The sequence below is a fragment of the Pelecanus crispus genome, chromosome Z, assembly GCF_030463565.1.
Source record: "Pelecanus crispus isolate bPelCri1 chromosome Z, bPelCri1.pri, whole genome shotgun sequence".
In the NCBI taxonomy this organism is placed as follows: domain Eukaryota; kingdom Metazoa; phylum Chordata; class Aves; order Pelecaniformes; family Pelecanidae; genus Pelecanus; species Pelecanus crispus.
Genome location: NC_134676.1, coordinates 36,908,862 through 36,924,145, shown reverse-complemented (window position 1 = coordinate 36,924,145; position 15,284 = coordinate 36,908,862). Strand labels below are relative to the sequence as shown.

Here is a 15,284-nt window from a genome sequence, read left to right as displayed (position 1 = left end):
TAAACTACTTATATAGGGTTTTTAACACATTTTTTAAAAATATACCTGATTTCCTCCTAGTATTGACATAGTCTCAATACAGTGCCATGTTATATCAAGGATCGAATCAGCTACAGAGGAATATTCCTTTTAAAATGAAACTAGCCCATCCTTTACTGCACAGGTTCTTTCCTTCATTGTTCTTATATAAATGTCTCAAATTATTTTAATGAACTCTTGGGTTTTCCTCTATATTCTCACCTTGTTGGAGCTCTGATGTCACATAAATGACATAGCTTATAGTTGCAATATTTTCCTTGGTAGTGAACCAGTTCGAAAGGGATCCAGTAAATACTTATTTTAACTGCACTCCAACATCCAGAATTCTTTATGTGTGATCTGACATGAAAACATTCACTCTCCAAGACCAGGAAAAGGACTGTTCTGCAACCCAGAATATTTCAGGGTTCATATCAGTTATCCTTCCTTTTCATCAGCAACAAATTAATAGCAGTATGCCAGTGTGAAGCATGTGGCAAGACTCTGGTATTACAGTTATTCATTACAGTTGAAGATAGTTTTGATGCTATGTAAGCCTCTTTTCATTTTCCCCAGACTACTGTTTTACAATTGACATACTGAAAAAAACTTGTTCTAGGTAAAAATTTCTCCTGAAAGTTGAGCCTTAAGTTTAAGGAAATTAAATTAAAAGCACTCCCACAAAACAAACCAACCAAACAAAAAAGATCCCTGTTATAATGTCTTGAAAAATATTTCAGATTCAGTGCAAAAACTTAATTTACATCAACATATTCAAAGCCTGCTCAATCACCTCTATTTCAGGAGGAAGGAAAATAAGGACATGGTGCAAGCTAATTTTAGCATTTCAAGCCCAAACAGAAATCCATGTTCCTCTCTCACAGAAATTTGAGATACCAGAAATTTTCTTGCTACAGTTTAAAAAGAAACAAGAAAAGAAGAAGAAGAAAAAAAACCACACACAGACACCTATGCCCCAAGAAATCTTATAAATCTGGAGAGAAAACAGCCAAATATCACCCATCTCCCACCAAAACCCTCTGAACAGCTTGCAGGTTTCACTAGTTAAACTAATTTCTGAATGGTCCACCTTGACCAGGTATGAAGTATGAAGTTTCAGATAATTACAGGGAAAAAAAAAAAAAAAAAGAACCCTGACATAGTAAATTTTTTTTGCTTCAACTATAATACAAATAAAACTTTTAGAAAAAAATAAAAATAGTTTCTAAAATTTCTAAAAGGTCTAGAAGTAAGCTTTTCCTAAAAAGATTTTTCTTCTGATGAGTAGACATTTCTTTAAAAAATGTTCAACTCTATCTTTAAAATCCTTTCCCAAAATTGTCTTTTAGCAACAAGTCTAATTTTTGTGGAGTTCGTATTCATATATGCATCCAGTAAGGTGATTTTCCCACTATTATGGTGCAGTCGCTTATATTATCACCCTCAGTAAGTTTGCAGATGACACCAGACTGGGTGGGAGTGTCGATCTGCTGGAGGGTAGGATGGCCCTGCAGAGGGACCTGGACAGGCTGGATCAATGGGCCAAGGCCAACTGTATGAGGTTGAACAAGGCCAAGTGCCGGATCCTGCACTTGGGTCACAGCAATCCCATGCAATGCTACAGGCTTGGGGAAGAGTGGCTGGAAAGCTGCCTGGCTGAAAAGGACCTGGGGGTGCTGGTTGACAGCCAGCTGAACATGAGCCAGCAGTGTGCCCAGGTGGCCAAGAAGGCCAACAGCATCCTGGCTTGTGTCAGGAATAGTGTGGCCAGCAGGAGCAGGGAGGTGATTGTTCCTGTGTCCTCGGCACTCGTGAGGCCGCACCTGGAATACTGTGTCCAGTTTTGGGCCCCTCAATACCAGAAAGACATTGAGGTGCTGGAGCGTGTCCAGAGAAGGGCAACGAAGCTGGTGAAGGGTCTGGAGCACAGGCCTTATGAGGAGTGGCTGAGGGAACTGGGGTTGTTTAGCTTAGAGAAGAGGAGGCTGAGGGGAGACCTTGTCGCTCTCTACAGCTACCTGAAAGGAGGTTGTATTGAGGTGGGTGTTGGTCTCTTCTCCCAAGTAGTTAGTGATAGGACGAGAGGAAATGGGCTCAAGCCGCACCAGGGGAGGTTTAGGTTGGATATTAGGAAAAATTTCTTTATGGAAAGGGTGGTCAAGCATTGGAACAGGCTGCCCAGAGAGGTGGTGGAGTCACCATCCCTGGAAGCGTTCAAAAAACGGGTAGATGTGGCACTTTGGGACATAGTTTAATCTAGTCTACCCTTGATTGGCTTCGAGTAGACTTGGTAGTGTAGGTTAATGGTTGGACTGGATGATCTAAAGGTCTTTTCCAACCTAAACAATTCTATGATTCTATGATTATCTGTCTGAAATGTTAAGCATGTCACTTTTCAGCTTGCTGTCCCCTGACTGCTGCAGGTCAGTCAGTCAAGGGAAGTGCAGAAACTACAGCCTGTCTGATGAATTCTGTTGTATTTCTCCCTCTGAACAGCAACGAAGCATAAAGTTTTCCTGTTTCTTTCCCTATGTGTCTTTTCTAGCAGATAAAAACATTCTTCACTGTGTGGCTGTTCAGTGTCGAGTAGATTACTCAGTTATAACAAGAAGATTAAGTTAGGTTTCCATATTGTATTAAAAGTTAATGGCAGTCAGGTAACCCCTATGCTCAAACTCCTTGGAAAAAGCCAGTCATCAAATAACAAATCCTTTCTACACTACAACCTTACTATGATTAACACAGGGCAGATACGTTTAAAATTTGCCGATGAAGAATATGTTCTACAACCACACTGTTTCAAACTGGTTTAGATCAGGAAAATTGAATAAATAAAACAATGCAAAGATAAAGCCATTTCCTGGTCTTTGATTCAAAACCCAAAACTACATATTCCTTGTTTCAGTATGCTTATTTACTCTTAAATGCAAAATATAACAATGGTATGACACTGTTGCCAAAAGTATCAGAGACTGAACACAGAACAGAGGACAGAAACATTTTTCTAGTAAAAATGTTAATACACCACAAGCTTCCAGATTAAAAGAAAAACAGAGTTCTCTCCTGTGTGTGTGCAACTTATATTTGTTCTGTATCTTAGTTTTGCTTACCACAAATTAAGTGCATTTTGGCAGTGTGTAATACATATTCGAAATCACCCATTAAAACATCTTCTCTCTACCCTCTGTAATTAAATGCTAAGGTAATGAGGGCAAGTAACTTTCAAATGTAGAAGGGATCTTTTTTCCAATGAATTCTACCTTTGTCCCACATATACATATGAGGGTATAAGTGCAAGAATGTAATAACAACTTAGTCTTGTAAGGGACTACAGGATAAGTGTATATGTTGTTAGCAAATGAAAATGTTTAAGCATTCATGAACAATGCAACATGAAAATATGGAACTTCAAAAGCAAACAGATTGCTCACTTGCTCATAAAATGAACTTCTAGTAGGAACCTAAATACCAACATAAATATTCCAATGAAAGCAAAGGTCAGAACCCATCTAGCAACTGCTCTTTAATCTTCTGAAATACTCCTTCATAAAGACTCAGCAAAGGTTGGTTAGCATCTCATAGAATTTAACCCTAAACAGGACAGTTTCTACAAAAACATATTTGTAGACAGGTCATTAAATATAATGCTGACTCATACCTGAAAAGCATCTCTTAAAGAAAAAAAAAAAAAAGGCTGTATTCAAAGTTTGAAAATCACCCACCTCCAGGATAAACACTGCCTTCAATTAATCACTGCGGTACAGCACAGAAATTTGTAGGTACTTTATTTAAACTAAGTGGGTTTCAAGCATTTACCTCTTGACAGCAGTATTCCACTAAACAGAATTTGAAAAACCACTGTACAAATCACAGGTGAAGCATTATGCGTCAGTGACAGTACTCCTAATAAACCTTTGGATGCAATATCCGGTGCCATTATCTGAGAGATAAAGGTTAGACGTAAAAGGCAATGGGGGAGAACATACTAAATGTAGAGGTCTTGTTGCCTTTCTAAGGACTGTTAGACACAGTCTCCAAATCTGCAAACACGTAAGTTGATTCATTTGACTGATTTCTTAGGCTGACTGGGATCACTTACAACTGAAGTTACAAACACACAACACATACACTTTTTAGCAGGAGCAAGGCTGTAGCAAGAGGATTCAGAAGGCCAGGTAGAAGCACAGGGGGAAGAGAAAAATATTTGGAAATTTATTTCTGTCTTTTACATTGGCACACCCTTTCTTCTCTGAGAGATTTTGCAAAGGCAGCTTTTTCTGATTGAAACATACAGATGTTTAAAATGTCAGATATAAAAAGAATTTTCTAATAAAACTTCAGAGAAAAATTAAACTGTTTTCACTTCAAAATGGTCCCACACACTACTGCTTACTATGCACCAATCTACCATAGTAAATTGCCATGAAATTATTGGCAGTGGCTATTACAATGAAGCAGTTATTCTTTCCTTGAAAAAAAAAAAGAGTAGTTTTACAAATGCACCATTTTTCCAAACATTGGTTAAGCAAAATGATCACTGAGACATTCAGCTCTGACCTTTGCTGCCTCCTTAATTCTCCAGCCAACTGAAAAATTTTAAACACTTAAATATCAAATTTTCTGAAATTGAAAGGAAAGCTTGAAATGTCATTAATCTGTTAAAAAATTTTCCCTTCTTCTTTTCCCCTTCTCTACCACGACATAGCTCAGCCAAGCCCATGGTGAAAAAGAAGGGGTGTTTTTCAGTGAAGCAGTTGGTCAGTCATTTCTTCAGGAGTTAGCGTAAGTCAGGATGAGTCTGGCTCCCCTTTTTCCTATAAAAATACACTGAGAGAAATAAAATAAAATAAAATAAAAGAAAAGAAAACATGCAGCTGCACAGGACTAGTTTTTGGCTATTATGTTGAATAGTAGTGTCATTCCTATCCATGAAGTCTTTCCTTCATATCAGCTTTTCATAGAATCAAAAAACATGTGCAGCCCAAAGAAAAACTGGTTTCTGCAGCCCACCTGAGCTACATGGAGAGTGGCAGTATTATTATAACTATGTCAAAATCCACAAGCAGGTCTTTCTGTTCAATGCAATACATATGCCTGTTTAATCCGCAAGTCAAAACAAAACTAAATGAAACAATTACTGGCAGTTTTGTATAAATCCACTCTTCAGTTATTAAATGCTTCATTGAAAGAACTGGCATATATGGGGTCAGTTTAAAAAGATGTATTTGTACAGATGAAAATTCTGGAAACACTTGGTTGAGTCAAAAGTAACAGTATCAAACAACACTCCACAAGCCATATCTGGGCCTGATGTAATGCAGTCATTATTTATGGCACCTAGCCATATAGGACTATGAACAAACTGAAGCATGGCTGCAAGAATAGGCTTTGTTTAATTCCTCTGACGGATATTATTGGCTGAGATGGGACAGTCCTGCTTGATCACCCACTCCATTCCCACACCAGTCCTGAACTGGTGTGTAAGCAGCACATATAATACTGCTCCTGTCCACTCAGGAGAACAATGTGCTTAAAGAACCAGGCTTTCTGTTATCCAGCAGAACTCATTGTTATAATCTGATTTTCCCTCAGTCCACATTATGCAATTTCTTTTTTTCTCTCCTTTTTTTCTCCTATTCATTTAAAATGTAACTGTGTCAAATGACACTAGTGACCTATTCATCCCACAATTTATTCCAAGGTACCTAGTGCAGCTCCACTTAATATATTTCCCAAAGGCCTTGAATTGTCTCTTTTCTTTCCATTTCTCCCCCTTTTGGTAACTCTCCTTGCACATACATGTTGAGCAATTATGCTGACTGCACATTTCTCTCAAAAGGCATACAAAATGGATACCCTTAAGACTGAGAAGGGTCTAAAGAGTTTAATTAAATTTAATAGGGGCATGACTCAGATGCACATGGCATTATTCACCAAGTCTTGTAAACGACATGTTACATTGCTGTTACATCACTTACTAAAATAGAAACATCTTGTTTGCAGCTGGGACACAACTGCATTTTTAGGGTGCAGTGTCTTAAGGTGCACAATGGTAACATGTACCCATGTACTTGTGCTGCTATGGGAAGATTGAAAATACAGGAACAGAAGCATACAGGGAATATTGTGGTTGCTAAATCCAAGTAATGACTTGCTCGTCTACTTACCATACATCATCCCATTAGCAGACTTCATCATGTTTGATCATCTTTTTGATCACAGGCAAGGCATACTTTATTATATTTTGTAGGAAAAAAATGTAGAAGATGACACTGGAGAGTAAAAGTGTTGAAGTGTAGTTTGCAGTGAAAGAGGATTAAAAGCATACCTGGGCTCTTTTCTTTTTTTTTTTAATCTAATACCTAGCAGCAATAATTTACATCTGATGTTTCCACAAATCTCTAGTAGTGTCTACTTCATGCAGCCATTGTGAACTTCTACAGCAAGAACAGAGATACATTTTAATGCACAGGTTACATTTTTATTAACAGAAGTAATTTACAGGAACTTGAGATTGGAACATGATACTAGTAATCTAATCTAGATTATCAAAAATTTTACCTCCACTTTTTGAAGGATATGTTCATCAATCAGTTCTGCCATCACTCATTAATGGTAAAATAACAGAGTATTCCATATCTGTACCTAACTGTTTTTTCCATTATCAACCCAAGTATTGCTGGAAAAACTCGCAAACGGCAATATTTTTAAATCCATGAAATTTGGCATACATCTCTAAAAGAGGAATGAGACAAAATTTAAAATCAGATAGACACCATAAAAGTATAGTTTGATTCCCTCCTTTCCCTTCATCTTAAGGAGGCAAAAGCTATTACAGAAGAATTGTTTATTGGGGTCACACAAGAGAGCAATAAGTAATATCGTCAGAGATCATATAACTTGTCAGAAGCTGTACAATCAGACCAGTGTGAAAATATTCCCATTCCCTGCATTTATCTCTTGGAGCTCTAGTTTCACCTGCATTTGGATCTCACAAATCGTTCATTCAGCCCACCTTTGCACAACATGTCCAGATGAAAACATGACCGTAGGATCCAGATGTAATTATCAGTTTGTGAATAATCAGACTTTGCCTGGTGCAACAGGAGAAGAGGAAGTACAGCTTCTTTCCCTGGCATGTGCATGTATTCACATATGGCCTGTGAAAACGTGTGAAAATGCTGACAGCCTAAATCTCTAGTGAGCTGCAGGCTATGAATGCTCAGAGACCCGTAACTTAAGCAAATTTAGTCTCACTTTCACAATTTTAGCAACAGACATCTCCAGTGCAAGGCCTTTCTCTTGCTAAATTTTCAACCCTCCTTCACAAAGAAACTAAGGAGGCTTAAGGCTTTCATGAAAGAAAAGTGATTAGTACTGCTTCAAATTACTTTTTTCCCCATACACTTGAATTCTCAGAAATGGCTCTAAAATTTTTCATGAAACTTTGCTAAAAACATTTCATTGAATTCAGGTGCCCACTGTGGTAAAAAGCTAGCCCAAAGTCTTCTCTTCACTGAATTTGTAAGTGAACAGCAGCTCTGCAGGAAAGGATGGGACAGGGGCAGAGCTGGTAAAGACAAAGTTGACCATGAGCCAGCAATGTTCCCTTGGGGGAAAGAAGGCAAACAGCACCCTGGGCTGCATCAAACAAAGGATTGCCAGCAGGTTGCGGGAAGTGGTCCTTCCACTCTACTCAGAACTGATGAGGCCACACCTAGAGTTCTGTGTCCAGTTCTAGGCTCCCAAGTACAAGAGAGAGGAGGACATACTAGAGAGAGTCCAACGAAGGGCCACAAAGATGATGAGGAGACTAGATCATCTCCATTATGAGGAAAGGCTGAGAGGGACTGTTCAGCCTGGAGAAAAGCAGGCTCAATATCCAAAGGAAGGGTGCAAAGAAGATGGAGCCAGGCTTTTTTCAGTGGTGCCCTGCAACAGGACAAGAAGCAATGTGTGCAGACGGAAACACAGGAGGTTCCTTCTGACCATCAGGAAACACTTCTTTCCTGTGAGGTGACTGAACACTGGCACAAGTTGCCCAAAAGAATGGTGGAGGCTCCATCCCCAAAGATATTCAAAAGCCATCTGGACATGGTCCTGGGCAACCGGCTCTAGGGGACCCTGCTTGAGCAGGGGGCATAGGACAAGATGACCTCCAGAGGTCCCTGCCAACCTCAACTAGTCTGTGACTCTGTGATTCTAATTAGAAGGGGAGAGGGAGTCTTATTATTTGAAACAACAGGAACTTCAATGATATGACAGATGATGATGCAAAAAGAATATATCTTCCTGCAGCTTCATGCTTTCAGCTGACAATATAACCAAGAACCCATTTCATCCACTACGAAGATCAAAAGACAACTCCAATCATTAAAGCAACAGAAGTTTATTTAAGCCTTCCCCAATGAGGTGAAATTTCTTTGAGTTTGCTCAACTTTAACATTACCAGCCATAATTATTTTCATCAATATAATTTTGGTCATAATACTACCAAGATCCATAAGAAACACACTACAAAATTATTTTGATGGGTACAAACTGCTTTCAAAATGATTCTACATGAAACAAGTAGGGGCACGGTGATATTTCGGTGCTGGCTGTCTAGTTGAACTATATAAATTTATTACTTGTATTCTAATAGTTTGTCCTCATCTCATTTTTTTCTACAGTCTCATCTAAAATGCTTCCAGACTGAAGTATTTTGACCTTCTAACTGTAACATGGTCAGTTTTTCAAAGGTAGGGACTGTGAGTGTATTCCTATTTTCAGTAGCTTTGACTGGCTTTGTTTCTGACTTTATTCAATAGAAGAGAAAGTTATAGTCTTCTCTGGGCAATGGAACAAAACTCAGTGGATTTTTACTTGTTAAGTATTTTGTTGGAGAAAAGATAAAGGTAGATGCTTAATATAATTTACTATTATGTCACTACATGCAAGTATTTTAGAAGGATGCTTTCTTCTCCATATGAACTATTTCCTAACACAAAATACCCCGACTTCACTCCCTCCCACCCTATCACACGTGTTGTGGAAAGAAAAAAGGGAACACCGTAGCAACCACATTATTTAAATATAAAAATAAAATAGGATACAGCAAATAGGAGGCACAAAAAGTCTAGGAGTACAATGTCAAGCATGAAAATTCAATTTACCAATGGTCTACATCTCCCTACATCCAGACCTAAACCTGCTCATATCCAGTCAGCCCGTAAAACACATGTGAAAATGCTTGCATTTATACACAGTTTTCATACATGAAGTGTTAAGCAGAGTTAAAAGCTGAGTCTACTACAATAACTATTATGTCACAATGAAATTAAAAAGGCCAGTTTAGGTTCTTTTGTTGGGGTATCTACTATAATCTCTTCTACGTTTTTAAAATATGCAACAGCAAATTTAAAAAAAAAAAAAAATCACTGTGAGAACAATCACTCTAAGAAGAGAAGTTCCACTAAAACCCAATATGTTGGTTTATAGACCTAAAGAAGGAAAAAAATTACAAAAAATGGTGCTAGACATTCCCTGTCAAAACTAAGCAAAAAGAGGAAATTGAAATTCCACAGAAATACTGAACTGAGGATGCAGTAGGAACATATCATCCCCAGCAAACTAGCACTTACTTCCAAAATAATGCTTACTTCCAAAATAATGCTTGAAAATAGAGTTCAGACTTACAAATACTAATAGATCCTATTAATTACTAATTAAAAGATTAAATTTGGTCTAGTTCCTGAAGGACTTATAAAATAGTAATAACAACAACACACGATTTGAAGATTCAGTTTACTTCTTCAAAAAAAAAGGCAAAAGTTTTTGCAAGCTCCTTTTTATCATAATATGGTATGGCAATATCATCCAAATCCTAAATTCATGGTCATGCTTAGTGCATGAGAACAATAATTTTTCATCTTAATTTAATCTAAAATTTAGACTAATGCAATGCACCTTTACAGAATTACAGTCGGTTTTAATATCTTCTTTGTAATACACGCACATACCTGTGACTGCTTAGTAAAAACATAACTTTAATCCCCACTTATTCCACTATCTCACATTACAAATGCTAGAAAAACAACAGAAGTCTTCCCGGGCTGATTATGTTCTTGGCCCTAGTAAATGTTGTCCATGAGGACAACTGATTTTATTCTCACTATCACCGTGTAAATTTGAGACTAGAGGCAGGAGGCAGTGCCAAACTCTGCTATTTCAAGAGTAACACTATCTCAGTAACTGTAAAATGAAATTCATGTAACTTAGTATTCAACATAAAAGCCAAAGGAAACTAAACTGCCTGCCTGTTCCAGCTCCCGGGCCACTGCACTGCACCTCACTCGCTCCATGCTTTTTCAAAAGTAAGCCTGAATATTCTGCATTTGCATGTAAAAAAGAAGTACAGAGCTATTTTAATTCCCCACAAAGAGGAGCTGCTTGCAAGAAAGAGGGCAAGCAGGTGCACAGGGCCAGGATAAGCAGGGACGGAGCTGAGTGCCAGGGGAGATCAGCTCATCCTCAGTCCTGGGAACAGATTTGGTGGTAGTGTTAAAGGATGTAACAGGTGAGGTTTCCATTGCAGGATCACAGTTATTATGGCTCTAGTGGCCTTTATCAGAAACAGATACCAGACCTCATTAGATATTGGTCTCTACGGGCCAGTCTGTGCAGTCCTGAGGCACATCAGTGCTACAAACGCACTCTGCAGCCTTTTGTCAAAAACTTTTCCAGCGACACAGTCACGATCCAGTCCTGACCACATGCCTGCAGGTGTAGGCTGGCATCACACCTCATCCCCTACAGTCCCCCACTGTGCTTTTGAATCATCTCCTTCGCATGGGATCCAGCAGTGGTGCAACAACAGAAGGCAAAGTAATCTAACATAAAAGTTTCTCTATCAAAATTAAGAACTTCACTCAGATCACTAGGCTAACCTGCTCATGGATGTACAGTTACCACAGAGGTTCAAGGGAGGAGAAAATACATGCTCAGGAGCACAGGAGGAGACCAGAAATGTCCCATTCAGCAGCAGCCTGAAGTTGTGTGGAGAATAAAGTTTCTAAGCTTATTTCAAGTGCCCTGAACTTTCTTTTTAATTCTTAAGTATTTTTTTCTTAAGAGGGTTAAATCAAGCTAATGCTGTAAACACAAAAGGATCATCATCTTTAATGTAAATGTGCTACTACTTATTTAAAACTCATCTTGAAAATTTAAGAACAAAAACAAATGGGAATTATTTAGGAGAGCCGTGTTCACACTTGCTTTTCTTTAGGGCACATACAAAGCTGAAAGTGTTCATTTATTGTCTCCAGAGGGCTGACTAGGGCATCATCAGCGAGGCTGGTTTGTTTTTTTTTTTTTTTTTAATTTTCCTTTCTCTTTTGCCTTGGCTAGAGTCTGAAATAAAAGCTGGGCAATGGCAAATTGCTGACTAAGCAAAGCAAACTACCTGTAGAGCATGTTAGAGGATGTGAATTACACCCAAGGGAAATGCAGTGACACGGCCCGGCCCAGCGCTCTGCTTTCAGAACGAAACACCCGTCTGAGAAAGACAGGCAAAGGACTCCCAAAGTTGCTCTGCATCTTGGAGAGTATCCCCCCCCCCCCCGCCCCTTCCCGAAGGAGGCTGAGAACCTCACCCCCCGACACTCGGCAAAGCTCAGCAGTACCGTAACTTTTGGAATAAAGACACTCCCATCCTCCTTCCCAGAGAGCTGTAAAATCAGCCTGGCGCAGGCTCCCGGGGACGTCCGCTCGGCAAACACAGCTGCAGGCAGAGCCTCCGCCAGCGCTCCAGGCTGCGGGCAGCCGCGGCAGATACCTGCGGGCCGAGGAGGAGCCCCGCCGCCGGCCGGGGCAGCGCTCCCCCGGCCCGGGGGCGGCAGCATCCCGGGGCCGCAGGTGCGGAGCGCGCCGCCGCGCCCCGCGGAGCTCCCGCCGCCCCCCGGCCCCCGCCGTCCCCTCTCCGCAGAGCAGGGGAGCCCCGGCCCGGAGGCGGGCGAGCCCCCGCACCCCCTTACCTGCGCGGCGGCGAGGAGCCCCAGGGCGAGGGCGAGCAGGGAGGCGGCAGCGCCCCGGCGCTGCCCCGCCGCCGCGGCCATCCTCCTCCCGCGGCGCTCCGGCGTGCTGCAGCGGGGGGCCGCCCGCTCCGCCGCTCCGCGCCTGCCTTGCGGCCGCCCCTGCGCGCCTCTGCGAGCGGCGCGGGGTGCGCGGCGCTCCGGGCCCCGCAGGGCAGGGAGGTGCGCGGGGGCGCGGCCCCCCGCTGCCGGACGGCGGGGAGGGAGGCGGGGAGCCGCCGCCGCTGCCGGTCCGCCCCCGCCCGCCGCCGCCGCCTCCCCCGAGGCTCCCCCCGGGCCCGGACGGAGCGGGCACGGCGGAGGGTGCGCGGCGCGCAGGCGGGCGTGGGCCCTGCACAGGCGGGGGCACGGCAGGGACGGGTGCGCAGGGACGGGGCGCGCAGGGACGAGGCGCACAGGCAGGACAGAGCGCACGGGCAGGGACGGGGCGCGCAGGCAGCGATGGGGCGCGCAGGGAGAGGCGGCGTGGAGGCGAGGGTGCGGTGTTTGGGGAGGGATGGGGCATAGAATCATGGAATCATAGAATCATAGACTCGTTTAGGTTGGAAAAGACCTTTAAGATCATCCAGTCCAACCATTAACCAACACTACCAAGTCCACACTAAACCAGTCAAGGGTAGACTAGACTAAACCATGTCCCCAAGTGCCACATCTACCCGGTTTTTGAACACTTCCAGGGATGGTGACTCCACCACCTCTCTGGGCAGTCTGTTCCAATGCTTGACTACCCTTTCCATAAAGAAATTTTCCCTAATTTCCAACCTAAACCTCCCCTGGCACAGCTTGAGCCCATTTCTTCTTGTCCTCTTGTCTGCATGCAGGCAGGCAGGGGGCACGCAGGCAGGGATGGGCCTTCAAGGGTGAGGCAGGCGCGGATGGGACACACAGGCAGGGATGGGTCAAGCAGGCGGGGATAGGGCATGCAGGTAGGGGTGGTTAAAGCAGGAACAGGGCACACTGGCAAGGGTGGGACGCAGTGGCAAGCACAAGGCGGGCAGGCGTAGCCAGTCATGCAGGCACAGGGTGTGCAGATCCAGGGACGGGCACCCTCCCGCCATGGTGCATTGGTCTGCTTTCTTTGATGTGCCTGCCTACGAAGCCTATGAGCATTTCTAGGACACATAAGCTGAAATGCTGGTGTGTGTGACACTTGCTGCTCACGTCTGCCTGGAGGTAAAGGCTGCAGGTATTTGGCCTGGGGAGCAAAGCCCCTTCATACAGCTCTCTCAGCTGCCTTCAAGCCTTCACTTGTAGGTGTCAGCTAGTACCTGCAACTCCAGCACCTGCTAAAACAACAGTCAAAACGTACGCTGTGGCAATCAAATGAGAATATCAACCTGGCCAAATTTGTGTTGGCCCGTTGTGAAAGGTTCATGGCAGCTCCTGTAAGTCTCATGCAGAACCACAAGAAAATGTATTGTTATTACACACGTTTCTAAAGCTCCCACCATGAGCCTATTCAAATGCTCCCATAGCATCTGGGCACATGAATTTACATACTTGGATTATCCCTGGAAAATGCACACCTCATTGAAGAGCCAAATAAATCATATGGGAATCCTAAATAAAACTATATGTTGGTGAAGCAGCATATGCATGGACTAAGGGCTGCCATATTTCTCTTCATCTTTTATGTGTTATCCATTGTTGAGAAAGTCTTTGCCCTGTGCAGAGAAAGCATGTTGGGTTTAAGGCTCAGATCTGCACGTGAAATCATAACAGCTCTTTTACATTGAGATTTATAACCTATTTCATCTGATAACTCTCTACAACCTGTTATTTATACAATAAACAGAAGTGCTATGGTTAACATTTTAGAAATGCTCTTTCAAGTACAGCTACATAAAGCACAGTAGCTTAAATTGAAAAGTGCTTGCTTATTCAAGTACACCCAGGAATAATCTATGGATATGCATGACAGATGAACTTCTGGAATTTTTGTTTTCTTTCTAAAGACATACAGTTGGGCAAAGATGTAAACATTCTGCAGTTCTTGTTTTTATTAGCATGTAATTATAGAGGTTAAGGCTCCTGTATGCATGGAGTACTGTGGTCTAAAATATGTCATAAATGCTGCATGATCCAAGAAACACAATTTGGCTGAACAAAACATGACATCCAATTTGTCAGGAATGAGCTGTTTACAAGTTTCATGTTGCAAACCACGCTTATCTTTTAAGAAAGGAGGAGGACATTTCCTGGCATTTACAACTGTCTGAAGGGCCTGAGGGTTCAAGGTAAAACTAAGCTATATGTTAATTGTCAGGAAATGTTTTATAGACAATAGTTACTATTTATGTTATGAATACTGTCTTATTAATGTATAAAATATAAGATTTCTCTATTCTCACACTGACTTTCTAGCTACAGGTGATTTTACACTCCTTTGATATTGAAAGTGTAGCATTGTTGTCTAACAGTGGTGCAAGAAAATAAAAGTTATTTTTCTTACAGTTATGTCTAGAAGAACAGTAGAGTTATGCATTAATGATAGGGGAAAAAAGACCTTTCTGAAAGTGTCTTCACAATTAAATAGACATGAAGACATTTGACAATATTATTTTTAATCCAAGAATAACTTAACAGAACTTACAGAAGTATGCTTCTTATTCTTTTCTGAGACTCACAACAATAATGACAAGCACAAGATATCAAATCTACGCTGTCATCAGCCCAGGGATCTGAGAAGACTTAGGAAGATTTAAGATCTTTCAAGATCTAGGAAAAGATCAAGGCTTCATGTGTAGGGAGGGAATGTACATAAGGAGATTTCCTAAGGAATGACCCTCCTTGTTCAGAAAAAGAGGTGGGTTGGCAGCTTTGAAGTCATTCTTAGCACTAGCCAGAAGGCGGCAAATAATATGCTTAGCAAGGATATGCTGTTCTCCACATTTAGAATGCAGGCAAGGAACACTCCTAGAAAATCTAACTTTTTCCTCCCAGCAACATTGCCTTGGTATTACAAGCTAGGATTGTTCTGTGTCTCTTTCTGTTTCCTGTATAACTTCTTTATTTCCTGCAGAAATGGCAACACATTTTTAAACACAGACTTGCAGCTCTAAATTCTGAGTAGGCATAATACATGGTAGGCTGATGTTGAACTAAACATCTGAGGCTTTAGGCATTTTCCTACATCGTTCTCAGGATTACACAGCTTGTTTGGCCAAAATGCTTCTCTGAGCTACAATAGCGAAG

General features: G+C 41.8%; 1 protein-coding gene across 1 annotated transcript in view; it reads right to left on the bottom strand.

Moving 5' to 3' along the window:
- The window catches only part of ADAMTSL1 (ADAMTS like 1), a 486,156-nt gene extending 473,562 nt beyond the window's left edge, over window positions 1-12,594 (bottom strand). Inside the window, 4 exon segments of the mRNA XM_075727091.1 lie at window positions 12,033-12,149; window positions 12,151-12,227; window positions 12,230-12,406; window positions 12,453-12,594. Of these exon segments, the coding sequence (XP_075583206.1) occupies window positions 12,033-12,149; window positions 12,151-12,227; window positions 12,230-12,406; window positions 12,453-12,594 (513 nt within the window).
- Between the last annotated feature and the right edge of the window lie 2,690 nt (window positions 12,595-15,284).